The 25,417-nt window shown below is 42.4% G+C and overlaps 2 protein-coding genes across 3 annotated transcripts in view; one reads left to right on the forward strand and one right to left on the reverse strand.

Annotated features, from left to right (window-relative positions):
* FUCA2 (alpha-L-fucosidase 2) lies at positions 1–21,466 on the forward strand. The gene is made up of 8 exons (XM_074990453.1): positions 1–919; positions 3,090–3,277; positions 5,122–5,461; positions 6,194–6,404; positions 10,438–10,628; positions 12,673–12,781; positions 17,837–19,867; positions 20,251–21,466. Exons 1-7 carry the CDS (start codon positions 738–740, stop codon positions 17,972–17,974), a joined length of 1,359 nt encoding a protein of 452 aa, XP_074846554.1. The 5' UTR covers positions 1–737; the 3' UTR covers positions 17,975–19,867; positions 20,251–21,466.
* PEX3 (peroxisomal biogenesis factor 3) overlaps positions 21,338–25,417 on the reverse strand; it is a 25,975-nt gene continuing 21,895 nt past the window's right edge. Inside the window, exons 10-12 of one of the 2 annotated variants that reach the window (XM_074990454.1) lie at positions 25,102–25,224; positions 23,042–23,138; positions 21,338–22,258 (exon numbers count right to left, since the gene is read on the reverse strand). In XM_074990454.1, coding sequence (XP_074846555.1) covers positions 22,175–22,258; positions 23,042–23,138; positions 25,102–25,224 — 304 coding nt within the window. In that variant the 3' untranslated portion in view covers positions 21,338–22,174. Of the gene's footprint in view, positions 22,259–23,040; positions 23,139–24,892; positions 25,015–25,101; positions 25,225–25,417 lie in introns of those variants that run through there. The other variant, XR_012645029.1, reaches the window with a different exon arrangement.

Consider the following 25,417-nt stretch of genomic DNA (forward strand, 5'->3'; position numbering starts at 1 on the left):
TATTCAGTCACTGACATCATGCCTCTAAAGCAGTAGGTCGCATGGCTTAACCACAACTAAAAAGAATTCACAGGTTGTGTGACATTTTAAGTGCCTCTTTGAAACTATGCAAAATCCTTCCCCTCATTTGTCTTTTTCCAAATGACACTCTACAGACCTAATAATTCCAGAGGCCAAGGCGGGCAGTTTAATTTTCTTTAAATGGCAACGCCTATAAGTAATCAGAAGTAAGTTTCCTTTGTTCTTCCGGACTTTTCATATCGCACCGCTCAATCTCCATGCACCCACTGTGCTAGTGATCACACCAGGGGAAGGTCTGTTTCACCAGTGGCCCGGGGAACTGGGCAACCAACTCCTGTCTCCCGGATGCTCCAATCCCATCGCTTTTTAACTAGCAATTGACCGTAAAGACCAGCCGGTTCAGCTGTTAAGTTAGCGAGCGTGTGCAGGACACGTCGCCCGTTCAACGCTTGAGAGAGACGGCCCCGTGGGATCTGATTTCAGCTCCCCTGCACGCCGCCTCTCCTGGCTCAGCAGGCCTGGAAAACGATCAGGCGCTAAGAAACCATTCTCCACCTCCTCGCCCAGCGGGCGGAACACGCGGAGCACCCTCGCGGCCTGCGGAAGCAGCCCTGCCGGCCGCGTACCAAGTCAGCTGACTGCTGTCGGGTGGGAGGCGGAATCGCGCCCAGCGGCCAACCACGGCGGCGGGCTCCAGTCGCAGGCTGCTACCCGCGATGCTGCTGGGGCTCCTCTATCTGCTCCCGGCCCTGCTGCCGGGCTGCGGCGCGCGCTACGCCCCGACCTGGGAGTCTCTGGATTCCAGGCCGCTTCCCGCCTGGTTTGATGAAGTCAAGTTCGGCATTTTCATCCACTGGGGCGTGTTCTCCGTGCCCAGCTTCGGCAGCGAGTGGTTCTGGTGAGGCTCCCTCCGCGCGTCCGGCTTCCCCCTTTGTGTATCTTGGATCGTCCCTTGCTGCTTCTGTGCAGGGGGCAGCCCTGCTGTGCTCTCTTCCGTCCCTAAGGAAGCTGCACCCGGTCGTAAACAACTTTTCACTCCCACCCTCCCTCCCTGTGTGTCTGGTAGTTGTGAAATGCTATATGGCCATGTCTACACTAGCAAGTTCTTCGAAAGAAGGGGGCTGCTTTGAAAGAGCCCATGGAGCGTCTACACGCAAAAAACATTCTTTCAAAGTAAATCGAAAGCATGTGGTGTTCCTTTCCAAACTGCTCTTCCACTCCTGTTTCAGGAAGAGCACCTCCTTTTCAAAGCCTCTTTCGAAAGAAAGTGTGTGTGTAGATGCTCTGCAGGGCCCTTCTTTCGAAAGAGCAGTCCTTATGGTGCCTGATTTTTCAGCCTCTTTCAAAAGAGCAAGGGCTGTGTCCACACTGTCTTTCGAAGGAGCAGATCACTCTTTTGATCCGTGTGTGCGCATGCGCACACATGCACTCTTTCAAAAGAAGTTCTTTCAGAAGAGATACAGTATTCCAGAAATGCTTCTTTCAACAGATCTCCATAGTGTAGCTGTAGCCATATAGGAGAGGTGAACCAAAACCTTGCCCCTGGGCACCTGAACCTTGGGAGTGTTTGAAAAGCAAATCCACAGGCAAGTTTTACCAGTTTATAATGGGCTTTCCAAACATCACAAATCAGAGGTATTGCAGATTCTTGGGGAAATCTGTAATCCAGGTCTAGCTAGGATTTCAGTCAAGATGTAGTGAACAAATGAAAGTGGCGATAGATTTTTTTTTTTAATGTTGTGTTAGGGGGTTGATTTTTAAAATGACCCTTACTACAGAAACAGGTCCCATAGACATTTACATATGATTAAACTTTTTGACACACCTGAATGTTCCCAGAAGCAGACCCTTTGTATGATAAGGGCCGTGTCTACACTAGCTCCAGACTTCTTTCGAAGTTTACTAATGAAGCACTGAAATACATATTCAGTGCCTCATTAGCATGCGGGCGGCCACAGCACTTTGAAATTGACGCGGCTCGCAGCCGCGCGGCTCGTCCCGACAGGGCTCCTTTTCAAAAGGACCCTGGCTACTTCGAAGTCCCCTTATTCCTGTGAGCAGATGGGAATAAGGGGACTTCGAAGTAGCTGGGGTCCTTTCGAAAAGGAGCTCCGTCGGGGTGAGCCGCGTCAATTTCGAAGTGCTGCGGCCGCCCGCATGCTAATGAGGCGCTGAATATGTATTTCAGCACTTCATTAGTAAACTTCGAAATGGCCATTTACATGGCCATTTCGAAGTTTGGGGCTAGTGTAGACATAGCCAAGGTGATTTCTATTCTGTGCTCTGCCACAGACCTCCTCTGAAGCATGTCACAGATTGACCCTGCTGTTTGTAAAATGGAGGTAATAAGATTTGTCTCACAAGGACGCTTTCCTTGTGTTCCTGGCTGGTGGAAGCTGGAGAGTCAGTGCTCAGGATAGGGGCAGCATGCAGACACACCCCACCCAAGGGGCTGCAGGGATGGTGCCAGCCACTTCCACAAGTGGCACAGCACAAGGGCAGGCAGGAAGGATACCTTAGTCCTACTGTGCTGCCTGTCACCTGCCAGAGCCTTTTAAATCACCTGAGCCCTGGGGTAATTGCCCCATTTGCCACCCATCCCTCCCCACTGGTGGGCCTGGATGCTGTTGCTCTGCTATAGCATGCACATTTAAAGAGATCTATAGCTGTGCAGTCTCAGGCCAGGGCTATTCCTACAAAACTGCCACACTACGTAGCTGCCTACATGGCTTACTTCCCACATCTGTATGCCTGGTAGTAAGTTTCCAGCATTTGGTCTCTAAATAAGACTATTTCTTTTCCTTTCTCATCAGATTTTAGCTGGTGTAAAACATTGATCAGAGGGAAATACTAGGGGACCCTTAAATGAAGTTCTTGAGGAATGTAGACCAGGATGTCACCAATTATAAAAGCTGTTCTTGCCAGAAACAGTTTTATTTTATTTCCAATATTCTTCAACAATGTGCCTGTGTCAGTGTGCACCCCTTTTAGAATGTCAAAACTGGAATTGGTTATTTTAATTGTGTATGTTTTTCAAATGTTGGATGTTTTTATTGTGTATTTGGAAGGTGGTACTGGAAGAAGGAGAAGAAACAGCCCTATGTAACATTTATGGAGACAAATTACCCTCCTGACTTCAGCTATGAAGATTTTGGCCCTTTGTTTACTGCCGAGTTTTTTGATGCTAAACAATGGGCAGATATCCTGAAGGCTTCTGGTGCAAAGTATGTGGTCTTGACTTCAAAACATCATGAAGGTAAATAAAACATGTGATTGCTGGCAATATTGCAACAGATGGTTCATTTCTTTTCGTGCGGAAAACCACCCCAGATAAAGCTATCTTGTCTACCTGGCAAGATGCTAAAATAACTGGCAAGATTAAGTGGTATTTTGTAGCTCATATCACCTATAGAAGGTTGGAAATGTGATAGAATTCACTATTACATTATTCCTCCTGCTGTAGCTTGCAATGACTGAAGTTAAGAATGCTGCAGAGCTTCCTACAACAGCCACAAAAGTTGTTAATATCTGACTATTGCATAATTTAACTCTAGGACTTTTATTGCTTAGTGAACCACATGAGTAAATTATGTTTTGTTTCATAGAGAACATGGCTGTGTTTTTGTTAACTCTCTGCACATTTCTTCTGCTTTTCAGCATCCGCTACAGATTTTTGAAATATAGATAATATATTTCAAAATTAGCAGCCTGATTTCTCTTGTGACTGTCACAGCTAGAAACCAAACTCAAAATTGTCTTTGAATGACTAGGTGCTCTACATGCCCAGAGTAAGAAACATTTCCTACCCTGAAAAGTTTCCTATCTAAATGGACAAGATAGACAAAACATTATAGTCACTATTTTGAAGATTGAGACAGAGATTTACATGACTTGCCTAGGGTCACACAAGAAATCTGTGACAGAGCAGGGAACTGAACTAGATTGCCTGAGCTTTGGTCCTGTGGTATCACCACACAACTGCATTTTTTCCGTTAATGCTCTTTTCATCTTTCTCCTTTTGATAAATCCTATCACAGTTCACCGCATCATGTCTTGGTAGGTCTGCGGTGGTAGCAATTAATATCAGAATGTCAGGTACACTCTGGACGAAAACTTAAGACTGTAAGCAGCATGGTAGGGGCTTGTATCAGTTCTTAGGAGGAGAAGGGTCTCACAGTGATATTATCAAAGCAATGGTCTGCTGTTTCCATATACCCGGTCTGTTTAATACTTTCACTAGTCCAGGAGTTATTCTTAAAAGCAACACAACGTGTTGGCACAGGATTAGCAAACAATAACCTGTGAGTTCTACTCTTAGCTCTGAGGCCTGGGCCCGTAGCTCCACTCAAATTCAAAGCAAAACTCCCATTCAGAGCAGCCTGGATTTCAGGCAGTTTCTTTTGTGGCTTTGAGCAAGTACCTTAAGCTGTTTACATCATTAAAATGGGGTAAGTGATATTTACACAGTTCCCGGAAGTGTTGTGAAGATTTGTTTGGTGGTGTTTGTAAAGCTCTTTGAAGGTGCAAGTCTGAGTCACTATAGGGGCTCGTTTGCATACTTGGCTTAATCTAATTCTTGACACCCCCCCACTTCTACCCCTCTACTCCTGATTTGCTCACCTTGATCATTTTTTTTCTGATTTGTCCACCTTAATTACTGTTTTAGGTTCTCTGTGCCTTAAATATAGAGTCTGTTCTGGTGTGGCTATGGTCTGAAGAAGTGGGTCTGTCCCACGAAAGTTCACCTAATAAATTATTTTGTTAGTCTTTAAAGTGCTACTTGACTGCTTTTGTGTTTTGATAGTATACAGACTAGCATGGCTCCCTGTCTGTTACTACTGAAAGTTATATGTAGACACGGTTCTTTACATAAACAATTTTAAGCACTATCTTGTTAATGGATTGTTCTAAAGGAAAGAATGTTACAGTGATACATAGCTAGAGATTTCAGTGATAGGGAAAACAGAAGTGTAAAGACCCCTATTTCCTCTTTCTGGGAACTGCAATCAGCCCGTGTATTTGGCTAATAGAATAACATATATAAGAATCTGCTCAGAGTGCTTTTTACTTTCACCTTACCTTTCAACTTTCTCTTGCTAGGTTTTACTTTGTGGGGGTCCAAATACTCTTGGAACTGGAATGCTGTTAACTTAGGACCAAAACGGGACATTGTGGCTGAATTAGCAAGCGCTATAAGAAACAGAACTGATTTGCACTTTGGGCTGTACTACTCTCTCTTTGAATGGTTCAATCCTCTCTTTCTTTATGATGCTTCCAATGTATTCACAACAAGACAGTTTCCAACTGCCAAGTCATTGCCTGAGCTCTATGAGATTGTGATGAAATACCAACCAGAGATCCTTTGGTCTGATGGGGATGGTAACGTACCAGATACTTACTGGAACAGCACTGGATTTTTAGCCTGGCTGTATAATGACAGGTATCTTGTTTCTATCATATATTTTGCCCTTAAATTGGAAATTTGGCCAGTCTGTATCTTCTCATAGCAGTCTATTATAGCAGTCTATAGCAGTCTCATTTTCTATATCTTGTGTGGGATACATTGTTTCACTTAACCATGTCATCTCCCACATAGTTTCCCTGCTATATAAGGGATGAAGTCAGGGAAGAGTATTGCCATTAATAGCCAAGTTATGCCTACTACTACTAGCCAAGTTACTAGAAATGGCTGTAAAATTTATGAATAGTTTTCATGCAAAATGTCAAGCAGGTCCATAAGTTGTTCCATGAAAATGGTATGGCCATGAGAACTGTTTTTTTCTCCTGTTTAAAACAGTCATCTTCCATGATGGCAAGTGGGGTGGCTTTGTTTAAGAATATGATCAGGATACTTTCTTCATGGACCATGCCTTTGACATAAGGCACAGTGCATATATTCAAAGATCTGTATTGCAGTCTGTATCCGTGGCAGACAGTTGGAGGCTTGCATGACTAAGGAATGCAGAACTGGGTCCATTTGTGGCTTGCACTCTGTGTAATACCTCAGAAATAGAAATCTCAGTCCAAATTTCCTACACATGCGCATTATATAAAGAGGAAAATTAGAAATACAGAAGTCATCTTGAATGTGAATTTCTGGGGAAAAGAGTTGACATTTAGTTCTAAATAATTTAAAATCATACCCACTTGTTTAACATGTCTGTAATTTCAGCCCCGTTCGGGATACGGTTGTAACAAACGATCGCTGGGGAGTTGGCAGCATTTGTAAGCATGGCGGATATTACACCTGCAGTGACCGCTATAACCCAGGACACCTTTTGCTTCATAAGTGGGAGAGCTGTATGACCATAGACAAGAGATCATGGGGTTATAGACGGAATGCACAGCTAAGTGATTACCTCGTGATTGAAGAACTGGTGAAGGTACGGTAAGACAGAGATATGGCAGACAGCATCTGACTATTACTTTTGATTCTTACAGGTCATCAATATAATGTTAAGAAATAACTTCATATGGTCAAAGGAAATAATCGTCAGGAGGTCATTATCAGACTAAGTTCAGTGATGGTTCTACCTTAACTGTGCAGATCCAGTGGTTTGAGCCTCCTCTCTCTTACACAAGTTTGATGTCAGTGGAATTATGTGTGATTTACACATCATTCTTGAAGGCATTTTGTGCAAACAATTAAAAATTCTGCACGCAGTATTGTACAATTCTGCACATTTTATTTGTCAAATAAATGCAGAGGCTCCAGCATGGGAGTGGGGAGCATAGGCCACTGGCTGTACAGAGATGGGTGGTGGGGATTAGGCCCATAAATTCCACTTAATTACTTTTGTCGCAAACAAAGGAGGTTAAGGACCTTCCTTTTTTTTCTGTCTTCAGAGTTCCAACCTCATGGTGACGAATACAAAGTAGTAATAACCTATGATTTTTTGGTATTCTTCTAAGTATTTTTTGCAAACTATACACTCCGACTGCCTCTAGGTTCAGTCCAGCTGCTGGCAGCATGATGTAAATGAAAGATAAGGGGCTGGTTGCAGAGGGGGTCTTTGTTGGCAGAACCACGTCGACACTGCTTGTTTTCTGCGGTGAATATGCAAATTATTTGTGTGACTATGCAAATGAGCAAACATATTTGCAATTTCGTGAACCGTCATTTGCATTATGTTGCCAGCAGCCGGAATGAATCTAGATGCAGCCTTTAAGTGTTTGAGGTATTTAAGCACAAGAGTCATTATTGTTGCTGTAGTTTTCTCCTCATATCTCAGAAATATTCTGACATCAGCATGTGGGTGTCCTGTCCTGCTGCTAGTGAAGTTGATATCAAAAATACATGTTAAATTCTGTATAAATGGATGAGCCTTACATCTGCTGAATCCACATTTACACAGCATATCTAAGTGTTTCCAAAAAAGTCTACATTCATGTTACGCAAAGCATGATACTCTGCATTAAATGTTCCTATTATATAAGTACAAACGGATAAGAGATTTACAAAGACAGGACAGAAATATGAACATGTCTTATAGATTGGTGGAAATAGCAATCCAAATCTGAATTCACTGTATCTGATCCTGATTTGAGGGTTGGTTTGTTAGGAGGAATTTGGGTTTGCCTGTTCTGCTTCATTCAGGGCACTCTTTCCTCATCTCCCTCTCAGCATCATTGTGGCTATGTCTACACGTGAAGCCTACTTCGATGAATAACATCTACACATCCTCCAGGGCTGGCAATGTCGATGTTCAACTTTGACGTTGCGCAGCACCACATCGAAATAGGCGCAGCGAGGGAATGTCTACACGCCAAAGTAGCACACATCGAAATAAGGGTGCCAGGCACAGCTGCAGACAGGGTCACAGGGCGGACTCAACAGCAAGCCGCTCCCTTAAAGGGCCCCTCCCAGACACAGTTGCACTAAACAACACAAGATCCACAGAGCCGACAACTGGTTGCAGACCCTGTGCATGCAGCATGGATCCCCAGCTGCGGCAGCAGCAGCCAGAAGCCCTGGGCTAAGGGCTGCTGCACACGATGACCATAGAGCCCCGCAGGGGCTGGAGAGAGGGCATCTCTCAACCCCTCAGCTGATGGCCGCCATGGAGGACCCCGCAATTTCGATGTTGCGGGACGCGCAACGACTACACGGTCCCTACTTCGACGTTGAATGTCGAAGTAGGGCACTATTCCCACCCCCTCATGGGGTTAGCGGCTTCGACGTCTCGCCGCCTAACGTCGATGTTAACTTCGAAATAGCACCCGACACGTGTAGCCGTGACGGGCGCTATTTCGAAGTTAGTGCCGCTACTTCGAAGTAGCGTGCACGTGTAGACACGGCTTGTGTGAGTTTGATAACAGATGGTGCTGAGATCAGATTGCTGACTCATCCAAAGAACCCACTGCATGCACAGCCACCATCAGTGCCCTCCAGAGTTCAAAGGGTGTTCCCAAACCCACAGCTTGACCACATTTAGAGACAAGTAGAACTTTAGTCTCTAAGGAGTAGTTACAACACAGTGAAATATTCAGCTGTTGTAGTGTGCATGGTTTGGTATTATCAGATTACACAACTCTAGCTTTCCTTTGGTGGCTTGACTTTGCAGTCTAACAGGTGGGTTAGAGTTCACAGCTAACAGTCTAACAGCTGAGTTACATTTTTATCTTTGCACCAGGTTTTTTTTTCAGATTTTTCCCGATGCAAATTCAATCCAATACTTGCCTTTTTTAAAATTAAAATACTTTTTTCTTGAAAGTTGGTTATGCAGATAATTGTAATTTAAAACAAGTTAGCAAGGGAAGGTAGGATCCTGAACCTGCAACTGGTTCTTTCCAGGTGCACCCTTGCATCTTTGTGGAGCCTCATTGAGTTCAGCAGGGCTTTGCGAAGAAACAGGAGGTGCACCCGCCTGAAATCAGTTGCAGGAAAAAGGTCTTAGTTTAGCTCTTTCATAATGGCTTAGGTACTGCAGTTTACTTCAAACTCTTCTATTATACTTGGGTTACCATATTAAAAAAAAAAGGACACCCCGAGACGGAATGTATCGCTTTCTACCAACTCACATTGTATTAATATTAACAGAGAGATAGCCGTGCTCGTCTATATACTATCAAAACAAAAAAGCAGTCCAGTAGCACTTTAAAGACTAACAAAATAATTTATTAGGTGATGGGTCTGTCCCACGACAGCTTACTTCTTCAGATCATAGCCATACCACGACATGGTATGACTATGATCTGAAGAAGTGGGTCTGTTCCACAAAAGCTCATCACCTAATAAATTATTTTGTTCGTCTTTAAAGTGCTACTGGACTGCTTTTTTGTTTTGATTATATTAATATGTTATAGTATATCCAGTAAACTCTTTTATATCGAGCATTCTATCATCCGGAACTCTCAAATAACTGGCATTTTAACCATACGTAAATTTTAGTTACGTTTGCCATCAGTACAGTATAGTGGAAGTAAATACAAATAAATATAGCAAATACAGTATAAGTTTACAGTGTACAATACTATGGTAGTTGGTAAATAAAGTACTCTGCATGCATTTTTGTTTATTTGTGAATATCTAATCTTGTTTTTCTTTAGTGTTATGCATTGTTAGATATACCTCTCTGTTATCCATGATATTTGCATATCTGGTAACCTCCCGGTCCTGGGGCTGCCAGATATGAAAGAGTTTACTGTACAGTATATTAATGCAACATGAGTTGGTAGATACTGATACAGATACACCTGTCTCAAGGGTGCCCTCTTTTTTGAAAGGTCAAATATGGTAACCCTAATTATATGCAAGGTACTTCTGAAAAGAAATGAAAAGTATTTAGCTGCAGAAACCAAAGGTGTTTTGTTTAATTTCATTTTATTCTGCAGTACAAGTACTTTTTCAGTATAATTGTTACCCCATTCTCAGAAGTCAGATTGAGGCAGGGGGTAGGAAGAGAGCGAGAGTGTGTGGGGAGGGTGAGAGTGTATGAGTGTGTATCTTCATAGTATCCACTGCAGTCCCAAACTCTCACCACCATTTCAGAGTAGCCTGACGTTTATAACATAAAATGATTGGTATTGAAATAGTTAACAACACTGACACTTATCTCTCATCATTAGGGTTTGGAATCAACTCCCTAGTTAAACAAATGAGGAGCAGATAATAGCTCATAATGCAGAGAGGCTAAAAGAATGCAAGTTCAGTCAGCCATTAGACAGATCACATTTGGGAGGCATTGTTGAGTCATAAGAGCTAAAAATTGTGTTATTTTTAATGGAAGCTTTAATTTTGTAGAAACTGTTGGAACCACTAACTTACTACTGACGTATTGCATTAGCAAATGCTGACTCAGTCCTTTCAACCCATATATGTGGAGTACTGTACTGTGTTTTTCTAAGAGCACCAAAAGAATGTTTATGTCTTAATTGGCCCTACACTTAACATTATGAGCTTTCTACATGTTTCAGCAACTTGTAGAAACAGTGGCATATGGGGGAAATCTGCTGATGAACATTGGACCCACCCATGATGGTCGCATTGATGTTATATTCCAAGAACGCCTAAGGCAGATGGGTGTCTGGCTGGGAGTTAATGGAGAAGCCATTTATGGAACTAAGCCATGGAGAACTCAGAGTGACACCATCACACCAGAAGTGTGGTAAGAGGAGATGTGCAGTTATTGAGACTGTTACATGAAATTGTCCCATTTCTAATGGACAGATGTTTACAGTCAAGAAACCACTGCCTTAATTTGAATGCTATTTTGCTGTCTCAGGAAAAAAAACAAACCTTTTGACAACCTGTGATGGGGTTCATGGGTCCCCCTGCACTGCACCCCGTCCGCTGGCAGGAGTGACACTCACTCAGCAGGTACAACAGGAGGTTTATTAGACAACAGATGCCTAGTTTCTCACAGAAGCGACAGTACAGCAGTCAGAGATGGTCCTTCCAACCTGTCCTGGGGAGAAGACCCCGAGGGGTGCCTCTCTGGGGTGTAGCTTTCCCGCTCCTCAGCTGGCTGCCTTCCAGCTCTCTCTTCCCCTAGCCTCTAACTGCCGTTCCCCAATTCAAAAACCCAGCTCGGCTCCTCCCTCCTCTTTGTTCAGGGCAGAGGTGTTACCTGCCAGTTGTAGCCCCAGGGTCATCCTTAGCCACTGGTAGCTGCTCTGCTTGCCGCTCACATCCAGCCTGACTCACGCATGCACTCCCCCCCACTCCATCACACAAGCCAACATAGGTGCTTAAAGGAAGAGATTATATACTGGACATTAGTAAAGTTAATGCTTTTTTTCTAGGAAAAAAAAGGGTGCCAGAACTCCCTGCTGCCCCAAACCACCCCCAGGGTTAACCCCCCACAGTCCCAAACCACCTCCCTACCCCCAAGCTTAGCCCCCTCGCAGTCCCAAACAGCCCCCAGTCTTAACCCACTTGTAGCCCCAAACCGCACCCAGGCTTAACCCCCTCACAGCCCCAGACTGCCCCGCTCTGCCACACAGCTTAACCCCCTCATATCCCCAAACTACCCCCAGGTTTAAACCCCCACAGCCCCAAATCTCCCCACCTGCCCCAGCTCAGCCTCCCCTGCAGCTGCAAATCACCCCATCTGCCCCTAGGCTTAACCCCTGGCATTCCCAAACTGTCCCTCCCCTACAACCGAGGATTCACTTACTTATAGAGTATCGGGGCAGTTCCCAGCACCATGTCATCTTGAAAGAGCAGGAATCGATTTAATTGGTTTAATGCCTGGATCCCCCCTCCTGGCCATTAAACCAATTAAATCGCTTCCTCTTCTTTCAGCGTGGCAGGCAGAGAGCTGGAGGAGTGAGTGGCAACAGCAGTAGGAGCTGTAAATGGCTTCTTTAAAGAGCCACATGTGGCTTGGAGTCACCCAACTGGCTCCCAAAATGGTGGTGCCAGGAAGAAAGGTGCTAGAACAAGTTCCGGTGCGTTCCACCAGAAAAAAAGCCCTGAGTCAAGCTGATTCATCATAATGCGTAGGGCAATAAAAAGGAGACATAAGGGTTCCTGCTTCTGATGTAGACTGAAACAAAGGCTAGATGTGTATTCTTAGGCTATTGAAGTGTCTCAGCCAGAGGATCTGAAAAATTGAATCAACTCTGATCAATGGTAGGTTGACTATGACCCCTATTAAAATGAGTATGATTAATTGATAAGATAATGATAATGTCGTTTCTGGTGAAATTTCCCATCAAACCCACTCCTTCCTAGCATATGGACCCTGCCTTACCCAATAACGTCTATACGTTTGTTGTGCCACTAATCCACAGCCAGGGCCTAGCTGTATTTTTGACTCTACTCGTTCTCCTTCCCTCAAAGGCTGTTCTGTCATTCTGTGTTCCTGTCCTCAGCATTGGCTATGAAATATAAACCATAAAAAAGTAGGATGTAAAACTCATGAGAAACATTCATATGTAAGAAAAGTTTCAAATATTCGCACAAATATTGTACTTAGACAAAGATCTTCTCAAAGCCAAGCTTTTTTTTTTTTTTTAAATTATAGATTTGCTGTAGTTTTGAATCAAACAGTTTTTGTTGTGTTCGTGAAGCTAATTGCCACTGGATTTACACTAGTAAATTCCTTTTACTAGTCTTGAAATATTTACATGTGCATTTCACCTAGGTGTTTACACAGTTACAAGAAATACTGGTATTAAAGTATATGACTCCCCATTTTCAACCAGGTATACATTCAAATGTAAAGAAGCCACAGTCTATGCCATTTTCTTTAATTGGCCAACTTCAGGGACTCTGATACTTGGTGACCCCAAAGCCACTGTTGGAAGGACACAAGTAAGTGACCACTGCCTTTTTTACTAGTTCTGTGGGATTTCCAGCACATTATCTTTGAATAAAGAAAGGAGGAATATATTCATAAGATAGATTGGAAAATATCTGAAAACTGTGTAATCAACTGTGGACATTCTTTTTTTCCAAATAAAAATCCGTGTCACCTTTGGTGGAAAATAACAACATAATATGTTGAAAAAGGGTAAATTCTCTTACTTGTAAACTCTCAGTCTAGGACTCTCCATGTCAGACTTTCTAAAAGGGGGTTTTCTTATTCCATGACAACTGGGGGTTAAGCAAATATTTGTGCTGAGCCTGGGCCTAGGGCCACCTTTTAGGAAGGACTTCCTGACTGATAGCTTTCAAAGAAGACATGTTACTTATACCAAAGTGTAAATGTGCTGTTCAGCTCAAACCACTGGCACCAAAGCCTTGACACAAAATTTAGAGATTTCCTGGTGGAATACCTACTTCCCTTGCAAATTATTCAGGTTGCAAGCAATTGGTAGACACTCCTCTCTGGCAAATGTAACACAGTTCTTCAAAGGGAGGGTCATTCCTAGAATGAAAATGCATAGGTAAGACAGAATTCTCTCTGTATCAGGCCCCTCCGTTGCAGAAGGGGGAAAGTCATCCCTACAGAGAGTAGAGGATTCTGTGTAAGTGTGTAGAATTGTTACGGACATTAAGGGTTACAGGAACGCCCCATCCAGTAACATCCTTCTACCAAATGCTGCCTCAGCCTGTGTGAAGATGTTGAGTTTGCAGTGCTTGAGATTGTGCATGGTTGGTCATGCGGGAGTCCCAGAGATCCCCTCCTAAAATATGTGCGATCTGCCTAAAAATGTATGCTGGGTTTGTGTTTGTTTGGTTTCCTTCCTCTAAGTATCAGAGACAGCTGGAGATAGGACATTGGTAGGGGTGGATCAAAGCTACAAAGTGACACAGAGCATTCCATCTCTCAGATGCTTGGCTGCCTGGTACTTGTTCACATGCTTGGAATCTACTGAATACCATATATGGGGTTGGGAAGGAACTCCCCCTCAACCCCACAGATTAGATTGACAGTGTTGTGGGTGGTGTTTTTTTGTTTCTTCTGCACTATGTGGGCGTGCATCACTTGCCAAGTTTATTTGAGTATATCTAAGTATATCTGTCTTTCCTCTCAGTTGCCCAGGTTCAGCTGCACTGGATGTTAGTTTGATAAGTCCCTGTTGCACGGTTCTGTGAGTTACTGGGACTCTGAAAGAAAGTTCCATTCATGTCTAAAGTAGGTCAGAGAACCAAGACCTGACGGTTAAGGAGAGGCAACTGTAATCACTGTGGCTTGTTTCCTTGTGCTTGCATAGCCTTTGAAAACTTAATATTCGAGCACTTATTTCTCAGCAGGCTGAGTTGTAAATCTACATTGCACTAGCTTGCCACACATTAGATATCTCTGCAGAACCTGGTGCCACACACAGAAAGTTCTCTTGTGTGCTTTGACTCCCATTTCAAAGCAGGTTAGGTTGAACTGAATGATGGAACTTTTAATGGTTGGCAGGCTAGTACAACATAGATATTACACACCAGCTTGCTGCAAACTAGGTGTTCATGTCAACAGACCCTCAGAGGCTGCAGGAGGAAAGACATAAAGGAGGCCTAGTTTTGACATAAGTATCTCCTGCTTTTTCAAACTGGTCATTTGTAGGAGTCTAAATTCTTCTGTGGTGCCCTGAGGGCAAACCTGCCCCTCCTTCCCCCACCCCCCACATCCCCAGGCTAAACCCCTGTCAGCCCCAAACAGCCCTATACCTGCCCAGCAATCCCCAGGCTTAACCCACCTCAGCCAATGAGCTCCTCGCCCATCTTGTGGAAGCTGTCAGACAGCTTGAGCTGCAGGTACCTGTTGTACTGGCGTGTGCTCTCGCGCTCGGCCAGCAGGAGGTAGTACTGCTCCATCACCTCTGTGTGCTGCCACTGCTCCTCTGCTTCCGCTGCCGCTGCCACTGCCGCCGCCGCCGCCTCCTCAGCAGGGCTGCGTGGCTCCAGCAGGAGCAGACTTTGCCACGCTTCCCCTCAACTCTCCTGAGGTCTTAGCATTTCTCCCACCTGCAGTGCAGGCAGCTCCCTGCCTGCCACCACTGAAATAATGGAACTAAATTAAATTGGTTTAATGACTGGATCCCTCCTGCTGCCCTGCCGGCTGTTAAACCAATTAAATTTAGTTCTGCTGTTTCAGCGGCAGCTGGGCAAAGCTGCAAATGACTCCTTGAAGAGCTGGATGCAACTCTGGATGGTCCCTTGGTTCAAAGGGTATCTTACTGAGGTGGTCAACCCTGACTTTCTTTCTTAGCATAGAACCCTGAAAAACAAGAATGGGAGTGTAATTTAGGGCAGGTGGAATTCCTCCATCCCTAACCGATGCTGTGTGAGTTACACACTCTCATGAGTAGCTTTTTGCCCATTTGCACAACTCCACCCGAATGTGACTTTCCTCTTGACATGCCCAATTTTTGACCAGCCCTGTTGCTACTTCAGTACACTCCCATATAATACCATCTTTATAGATAAATGAAGATGCTTGTGTTGCACGCTCTCTCTCTCTCTCTCAGTGCTTCTCTAGCATCAGTTACATTTGACAACTGAAGTACATGATCTTGGCACTGGAGAATTTGTTCTGCACTCTGATGAAAATCTAGAAATGGGGAGACTTTAAAATGAATAGCTCATTCTTAGTTTTGCATTCTTAATCATTATTAGTATCAACGTTATGGTAATACCTAGTGTCCCCTACCAGTACTGGAGCACTGATATGCTTGGTGTTGTACAAATGCAATAAGAGAGAGTCCCTCTCCAAAAGAGTTTAGAACCTAATAAACAAGGCTGACAAAAGATGGGCAGTAGGATATGATATCCCGATTTGACAGCTGGTGGAACTGAGGCATAGTGAGACTGACTTGCCCAACCTCACACAAAGGGAACTCAAATCACCTGTCCCTGGCCAGTGCCTCAATACAGAATTCTCCTTCCTTTCTAAATATTAATAATCCTTCAACTGGTGACAATGCAGTGTCAAAATGTCAGAGGAAGTATAGTGTAACACAGACAGGGACAGTTATTTCAAAGACTTGTTCAAATAACAACTATAGTTTTTTTAAATTTATTCTGTCAAAATTTTACATACTGTTAAAAGGGCATGTAACGGAAGTGTCAGTTGTACTCGCTCAAACAAATACTCCTGACAGCAGAGTAAAGTGAGACTAGAATTTACACCACCTTGGCTATGTCTACATTAGCCCAAAACTTTGAAATGGCCAGGCAAATGGCCATTTCGAAGTTTACTAATGAAGTGCTGAAATACATATTCAGCGGCTCATTAGAATGCCAGCAGCTGCGGCACTTCGAAGTTGATGCGACTCGTCCAGAAGGGGGTCCTTTTCGAAAGGACCCTGGCAACTTTGAAATCCCTTTGTTTTTAACAGCAGATAGGAGTAAGGGGATTTCAAAGTTGCCGGGGCCCTTTCGAAAAGGAGCCCCATCTGGACGAGCCGCAGGGCAATGAGCCACGTCAATTTCGAAGTGCCGCGGCTGCCGGCATTCTAATGAAGTGCTGAATATGTATTTCCGCACTTCATTAGTATACTTCAGAATGGCCATTTGCATGGCCGTTTTGGGCTAGTGTAGACATGGCCCTTATGTACTATGTGCAATAATATAATTTCTACATAGGTACTTGTGATTCCCTCCCCAAAGCCTGTTTTCTAATATGCTTTTAAATTAAGCACTAGTGTATTAAAGATTATTGATTTTTTTTCATGAGCTGAGCAGAACAGTTATTTCCATTATAATAAAAGCATCTCTGTTAAAAAAACAAAAATGCCTGCTTCCCTAAAATAGTCACCTCGGAATTTGACATCTTCCTGTAGGCAAAAAGTAGTGCAAGTGTAAGAACCTGTTAACTAACTTTCCAAAAACATGACATTACATTATGATGTTTGGAACCTCTTAGCTTTCATGCACATGCTCTGCTAAACAGCTGAATGTGGTTTGTGTATAGTTACCTTGCTCTATTTGTGTGGTAGTACTTACTCTTTAAAAAGTATATTATGTTATTAATTGTAAGTCACTGAACTAGTTTGCATTGTGAAACCTGTGTTTCCCATAGGGCTTGTCTACACTACCACCTTCCTTCAAAGGACGGATGGTAATTAGGGTGTTGGGAGTTTACTAATGAAGTGCTGCCGTGCATACGCAGCACTTCATTACGCAAATTCCCCCCCCACCCCCACGGCAAATTTGAAGTTTTAAACTTCAAAGTAGTGGCACGCGTCTAGCCGCGGCTCACCCGCCGGTACTTTGAAGTGCCGAGGCAACTTAGAAGTCCCTTTACTCCTCAAAATTTGGCCATTTGCATACTCCCAAAGCTCATTACCGTAGCCACGAGAGTTTGGTGCTGGCAGAAGCGGGTGCGAGCACTGCAGAGGCCATGTGGATGTGCCTTGGATGGCTGAAACCCTCCTCTGTCACCAGTCCCTTAGCCCTGAAACATTTGAGGCATAAGGGACTGATGACAGAGGTGGGGTTTAGCTGGCAGAGGCACATCCGCATGGCCTCTGCAGTGCCAGCACCGCTTCTGCCTGCACTGAACTCTTGCATGGCTATGGTAATGAGCTTTGGGAATATGCAAATAGGCAGCCATTTGCAATCCCAAACTCTTTGCATAGCTCTGCTGGTAGCAGCGCTGGGTAGAGCTCCATTTTGACTCAGCCCTTCTGTCTGAGAGTTCCTTTGGTTTTCCATTGCCATCTGCATCCAGAACATTACCATAGTCAGGCCCAAATTATTGGATGCAGCATCATTACATACCATCTTAGTTACGTGAAGACCTGAGAAGCATCTGTTTAGCACCTTGGGACATTCTCCAACCATTCATATGGCTGACAAAGTGGTGCCTACTGTTAATCCATTGTGTTAAAATAAACGTTAAAGAATGTTTAACTGGAGGCAAAATATATTCAGGTAATCATTAGGACAATGGTCACTTTGAGTAAACTGTAATTTAATTCTTTTTCCCAGGTGACGCTGATTGGATATGGACTATTGAAGTGGGTTTCACTGGGAGAAAAGGGAATGGCAGTGGCTATACCTCTGTTAACCCCTAATCAGTTACCCTGTCAGTGGGCCTGGACTCTGCAACTAACTAATGTAAACTGAATGATGCAAATGAAGATTTAAGCTATTTTTCACATACGTTATTGAGAAAACTTCACATTTTTAACTTGACTGCATGCTTTATGTACAGCTGAAATTGGGAGTGATGGGATCAGATTTAATGCAAATGCTGGTCCTGATGCACTGCGATGAGGACTTCCTGCATTTAACATCTTTTGATTTAAAAGACTGGTTAGCTTTAAATGATAGGGTAGATTTGTAAGATTACAGTGGAACTTGTCTGACACATGGTATCAATTTCTGACCTGCTGGTTTCAATTCATCTCTTCAAGAACTTGTGTACTGACCCATGTTGCATCTTCCTCAAGTAGCCTGTGCCAGCAGGAGCAAACTGTGCAGTGGTAAGTTCATCAAAAAATGGCTGTGCAGGGAAGGCGTTAGTTGTATCAGTCAGAGTTTCTGAAATTATTTTGTGTACTTTTTTAAACCAGAAGTTTTTTTTCCTAAGGGAAAGATTTAAATTGTTTCTTCTCTTTTCTGCCAAAAAGGGAAAATGAAATTGATCAAAAACATTTTGCAAAAATTTATTGAAAAAAGCTATTTTTCATTAAAAAGAATTTCACATGAAAATACCCTAGCAGCTGCAGTAGTAAATCATGAATAAGGTACTTTCTCAGCCACGTTAGAAATAACATGGAGTCTAGTAGAATAGCCACTTTGAAGGTTATTACTATGAAGAGTATGGTTAATATGAGTTATGAAGCACTTGTGCACCATATCCTTTTACTATGAAAGGCATTCCTATGGCTTGTTTACTCTTGCCCCAAACTTCAAAGGGGGCATGTTAATCAGGGTGACAGGAGATTACTAATGAAGTGCTGCTGTGAATATGCAGCACTTCATTAAGCTAATTCTCCTCTGTGGCAAATTCGAAGTGTCAAATTTCAAAGTGTTGGCATGCGTGTAGCCACGAGTACTTCGAAGTGCTCATGCTACTTCAAAGTGCCTTTACTCCTCAAAATTTTGGGAGTAAAGGCACTTTGAAGTGCCCGCGGCTACTCGCCTGCCAGCACTTTGAAGTTGCCTCGGAGGAGAATTAGCCTAACGCAGTGCTGCGTATTCACCACAGCACTTCATTAGTAATCTCCTGTCACCCCGATTAACGTACCCCCTTCAAAGTTGGGGGCAAATATAGACCCAGCCCTAGTGAAGGATATATAGTAGAGCAGAAAAGGCATTTCTAGAAATAACTGGACCTCTGCTGCCTTTCAGGAGCCTGGCTGTCCTTTCATCAGCATTCTGTCCCCTGATAGTCAGTTTCAACTCTCACTGAGTGTTCAGCAGTTCCAGATTTACTTTTTACAACAGAAGGCGAGTCAAGGGACTGAAAGGGCCAAATAGTGCCCTAAATAGCACTTGAGAGGGAACAGTTTAAAGGTCATTCTAAGCCTTTGTTTCTTCTGTGGCATGGATAGTCCATTTATGATGAACCCTTTATTTCTTCAATACCCACTTAACAAAAGGAGGCAGAAATTTGTGTTTTAGTGATAACAAGGCTGTGTGCAGCTGTGACATCAAAAAGGTCCAACTGGCCAATGACAATCCTCCTTTGGACCATCAGTATCTGCTGTCTTACGTGTAACAGGACTGTGATATCGAACGTAGCGTTAAGTGCCAGAATTCTAAATCAAGAAAGAGATTAAATAAGCTGTTCCCAGAGTCTACAGCAGAATCAAAGTCCACTGCAATTTGTCAATGATATTTGCAAAGAAGTTCCAGTGCCACATGTCATTGTCACAGAGCTGGGGAATGTAGTACAGCTATAGCACCTATTGGCCAAAATATTCATCATCTTATTCTACTGTGTATCCTACTCTGGGCAGCAATCTTCCAAAGAATTATGCGCATCCATATATATATTACATTTTTTGCTCTGTCTAGACTAGCCCCCAACTTCAAAGGGGGCATGGTAATTAGGTTGTGAAATTACTAATGAAGTGCTGCAGTGCATACACAGCACTTCATTAGGCTAAATCTCCATGGCAATTCTGAAGTGCCAGCTTGTGTGTAGCCAGAGGTCAGCCGTGGGTACTTTAAAGTGCCCATGCTATTTTACTAAGGGACTTTGAAGTAGTGAGGGCAATTTGAAGTATCCACGGCTGACCCGCAGCTACACGCAAGTCGCACTTCGAAGTTTCACACTTTGAAGTTGCCAGGAGGGAGATTTAGCCTAATGATGTGCTGCATATGCACCGCAGCACTTCATGGTAATCTCCCAACACCCTAATTACCATGCCCCCTTTGAAGCTGGGGGCTAGTCTAGACACAGCCATTGTGAGTAGTAGCCTTGATTTTAATAGTACTCACAACATAAAAAGTTGTCTTTTCAGGATCAGTATCTTAGTCTGACTGTCTGCAAGTAACCTGACACTAGAAAAGTCACATTGTTCTATTTCAAGCAGCTTCCATAGGTAAGGAATTTAACACATCACATATAAAATTATCTGCTGTCTAAATTTAGAAGGTTGTGAATAGGAATCGGCCTGTGCTACAAACGCTACACTTTATGCTGTAATAATGGGCATATTTAAAGTTTCTGGCTGTGTCTAGACTGTGGGGAACTGTTGGCAAAAGATATGCAAACTGTGCACTGCAATTTATGTCAGGCTCTTCTGACATTTGGCCCATCCTGCCTTGTGGCATGAGGTGTGCAGGGATGTCAACAGAACAGAAGCCTGCAGTCTAGACATAACGGAGTGGTGGACTGACATTATGCACCAATGCTGTGTGGGTCAGTTAGCTAGACTAAGTCTACACTGCATTCTGCTTTTGTAAGCAGAATGCAAATGAGTGAGCTCTGAAATACAAATGAGGCAAGGATTGACATAGCATGCCTCATTTGCATATTCTTACAGAATCTTGTTTCCAGAAGAGGCTTTTCTGGAAGCAAAAACAGCTGGGTAGATGGGGTTCCTTCAAAAACAAACCCTGTTTTCGAAAGAACCCTTTTTCCAGAAACAGAATCAGAAGGGTTCTTTTGAAAATGTTTCAGAGGAATCCCATGTACAAAGCTGTGTTTGCTTCCGGACAAGTTTCTTCCAGAAGTCAGTTTGCGTGAGATATGTAAATCCATGCCTCATTTGCACTTCTGATCTTCACTCATTTGCATTCTACTGCCCAAAGCAGAATGCACTGTAGACATAGCCTTATTGTTAGCAGGGTTACTGCAGTTTCTCTTATTTTATACTGCTTGGGTTTTGAGATAGATGCCTCGTGTGGACTGATATGTATATGGAAATTGCTCTCATGTAGTTCCACCTGATGTGCCCAAGATGATTTTCCTGGTCTGTGCAAGTTTTTTTTTTTTCCCCAGGAAGCTTAAGGAAAATAAATGCAAGACTATGATAATGTAGACACATTTATTTTAAAATATGTAAAGTTTTAAAATGGTGGTCTGTTTAGTTATAGGCATTATTGTATGTTGGTAAAGTTATTGCACACAAGTTTTACATTAAAATTCTTTATTGCAATACAGATAGTTTACTGGGCTCAAAATTAATACAAAGTAAGATAAAATATTTACAAACAAATGTGTACAGCAACAGCTGTTCATCAACAGCATAAACATAAGACAACCTCTAAAAAATCAACGTATTCCAAGTCTTCAGCAGGAAGGCAAGCACCCAGAATGTTGGCCAAGCACCTGCATCAGTTGGCAGAAAATGTGTTTTGCCTCAGGAATATTAAAACTTTAGGGAGCCATTTCTAGTACTGAAGAAAGAAGGTATTTAAAGTCCTTGTGGGGGAAGGAAAGAGAAGCCTGATTTCACCCAGTTTACTTATCTGCTGCAGTTTCTCCAGTTACGTAGAGGTTGCTTCTCCCCAAACTCACCATCCAAAGCAAGTCAGTTTTAACAGTACATATCTTAATATTGACCCTTTATGTACAATAAAAGGTAGCTCTAAATGAGTTATTAAATAGAGGTCAGACCTTCTTAATACAAAGTCTTAATGAACAGTGATTCTTCCAACAAGAACAAGTTTTTAAATCAGGTGTTGTAAGATTCTATAGTATAAAAAACAAAAGCAGGTGCATTCCCAAGTATTTCAAACAGTGTATTCTTTCCAATGGTTTGGTAATCTTACACCATTACAAAACTAATCAAAATCCTTACGTTCCTGTCATGTCTTCACAAAGGATGTATTATACAAAGACATGATCTGTCCCTTTTGACGCACAGCTCACTTCTCTAATTGTTGAGGAGTACTAAAAGCTTCATACACATTAGCAGCAAAGTCTTTCATTTGTTCCATGGTCAACAGGTCCTGGAAAAAATAGAAATAAAAATAACAAGTTGAACCTCTCTAGTCCGGCACCATCAGGACCTCACTGATGCCAAACCAGAAAGTTGCTGAACCACAGGAGGTCAATACTGTGTAGAAGCATTAGCAACACTTCCACTGCTTACTAGGTTCTTAGAAGACATTTAGGGGTAAATCACAGCTAAAAAGCAGCACAGAACACTGAGAGCCAAGATTGGTGGCTGTAAACAAAATTTATGGGACCACTGAACACTTGGCCATACCCATGGCAAGTGGACATTCAGATAACTAAAATCCTGCCTGGTCATGGGTGTTGTTGGATGAGAGAGGTTCACCGTGTTGCTTAAAAGCACCATCACCACCTTTTTCTTGATGAAGTATTTACACGTTAGACATGAAAGAGACTCATGATATATATTGAGTTCTCTTCTCAAACATAAAAAATTTCTCACCTATAAAAAACAATGTTTTCATCAGAATCACCAAAGTAGTCTGATCAAGGGATCATTCTGCATTCCCCATTCGCTATCTTCCTTTCCGTCCCCACCACTGACAACAGCAGATGGCAGGGATTTGAGAAAGAAAGGCCTTTTTTGTGAGAGGAAACACAATTATAAACCCTCCAATTCTTAAGTGGCACCAGTTGTTCCCATTTCCTAAAAGAAGCTGAACTCATCACATGGGAATTGGGCATTTATAATTATGCTATACAATGTTGTATTTAACAATTAATATTTTTACAGGCTTAGGACACTTGTTAATATTTGAAGTACAAATACTTCTTACCTGAACAAAGTGACTAGGGGTTTCACTGCATACCGAATGGATCTGCCCATTTATGATGGGTATTATCTTTGCCAAAGGAAGACTAACACTAGAGAGACTAGAACAAACAAAAACATAAGAGGTAGGCAAAAGAGGTAGGTGTGGTCTTTTTTATATCACAAAAAGTAAATATAAACTCTTTGGGATTGTTACAATTCTGAAGAAGTCACTTCCATCTCTTTAAAGCTTAGAAGAGCAAGTTTCAGATTTGCATTGCATGTCGTTTTAAGTTTACCTTATTTGTTCATTATCAGTCTTTTGTTAAAGCGCACGAACAGAGAACAACTACAAGGAACAGTAATTGGTCTGTTGTTGAATGGAATAGTTAGCAACATAGGTGGGTAACCTATAGCAAGAGCTGTAGCTCAACCAAAGTTTGTACCAACTATCACTAGCTGTCTCAGTTTGCAGGCCCATCCTCTTTCAAATAATGTTGGAGGTAGTGCGAAGCATCAGACACAGGGGAGATTAATAGCAATCAAAAGATTACATTACTCAATTTAAATAAATGATATTCAAGGGCTATCAAGCATTTTTAAATAAATCACTGTTCTGCTTTTTTGTTATTGACAATGATAATCTGTTTTTTCCCCTATTTTAAAATATTTTTTAGAATGGGATGCATATGGAACTTTCAAATAAGATGTTTTGTCACTGACTCAGTGTAGATAGGATTTCACCCCCAAAATGTCAGCTTCATCTGACCAATAAATATATCAGAGTAATAAATCTCCTCCATGTCCTCCTCTGTCAGCCTCAAAGCTCAATCCTGCACTGAGACAGATCTTTTTATGAGCAAATCCCTGTATATGCAGCCTAACTGAAACCTTCTGGGTTCTCACTGGGTGCAACCATTTGCCTGTATGGCCCTCATTGTATGTTCAGGGCACAAAGAATACAGTTCCAAGAGAAATGCCAATAGGTCAAGCTCCCTTGGAAATGACCATAAATTATCTATTCTGTTAAGTATTTTAGCTATCAAATGATCGCATATTATTACATGTTTATCCTGTATGCGTGTTTTTCTTTAAATCCACTATACCTTTCAGGCTAGGACAATTTTTTTAAAATTCACTCTTCCAGGCTAGGAACTATTTTGTATTCAGTACATTCAGTTTACTGCCCAGTGCTGTGTACACTGACAATATTACAGATGGTATGTAGTTCAGAAGTTAAATTTAAGCGTCTAGGAGTCAAGGACTGAAAATACATATCAGAAGGAGTGCTAAAACAAAGCTGTGTAAGGAGGATGGAGAGAGTTAAGAGATGGGATTAAGACAGGCATGGGAATCACAACTGGGATGTGTTTAGCTCTGGGACTAGGCAGGATCACACGTATTACTCAATTCAGGGTTTGAAAAATTGCTAAAATAAGTAAAAACAAATAAAAAAGTAAGCAAGTCTATTAGAAGAGGCACTAGACTCCATATTTTTAACAGGCCATTATACATGAAGAATTTCAGAATCTACAGTTACTAGTATTGTGTGCGTTTATAGGGCAAAGGAACTCCTGACTGATTTCATGCCAGCTATTGAAGAGATCTGGAAATGGTAAAACAAAATAAAGAACTTGTCTGCCAAAACTCTCTCTTCCAGTCAGTTTGTATGGTCTTTTCCCTCAAGTGTCATACTTCATTGTTCCAAGAGCTGCCACCAGAGGAGTATATTCTAAATAAGTCAAAATATAATTAGAGAGGCAGCATGCTCTAGCAGACTAAGTACAGGAGAGAGAGCCAAGAACGCTGAAGTTTTAACACTGCAGGTGACTGTGGGCAACACTCATCAAATCACAGCTTATGTTTGTTTTCTCACCTGTAAAATAGCAATGCACTACTTCTCTACATCCCTAAAGTGAGTAAAAATCCATGTTTGTTTATGAAGTCCTATAATTCTTCTCATCAGCAGCTACTTCAATTATACAAGGGCCAGGGCATCTATAATTACATTATATTAGAGAGTTTACTCAGAAGTCAAAAGCACAATCAAGACTACACATAAAATACGAGCAAAGTAATATTTACCTATTTACAGAGCCACTCTGACATACGTCCTGTTCAGTAGGTCTAAAGAACTCTGCCATATTGTCCAATAGTCGACCGAAACCTCTGTTTAAACATGTGCTCAAAATGGCACTAAAATCTGGACTGTTAAAAAAAAAAAAAAAGTTGTTTATATACACTGTTCTTGTTTCCAACAGGTAGTTCTTCACATTTTTAAAATACACCTGTAGTCACCCCTCCAGCAATGTGGATGCCTATCCCATAAACTGAAGATTAAATATACACAAAGGACTGCTCATAAATATATCTTCCTCATCCCATCAAACAGATGGTCTTT

The sequence above is a fragment of the Carettochelys insculpta genome, chromosome 3, assembly GCF_033958435.1.
Source record: "Carettochelys insculpta isolate YL-2023 chromosome 3, ASM3395843v1, whole genome shotgun sequence".
Classification (NCBI taxonomy): Eukaryota; Metazoa; Chordata; order Testudines; family Carettochelyidae; genus Carettochelys; species Carettochelys insculpta.

Excerpts from the sequence above, each read along its gene's own strand:
- FUCA2 (XM_074990453.1), top strand. The coding sequence starts at position 738 with ATGCTGCTGGGGCTCCTCTATCTGCTCCCGGCCCTGCTGCCGGGCTGC. Across the intron at positions 5,462-6,193 it reads GCCTGGCTGTATAATGACAG|CCCCGTTCGGGATACGGTTG; the intron begins GTATCTTGTTTC and ends CTGTAATTTCAG. Across the intron at positions 12,782-17,836 it reads CCACTGTTGGAAGGACACAA|GTGACGCTGATTGGATATGG; the intron begins GTAAGTGACCAC and ends TCTTTTTCCCAG.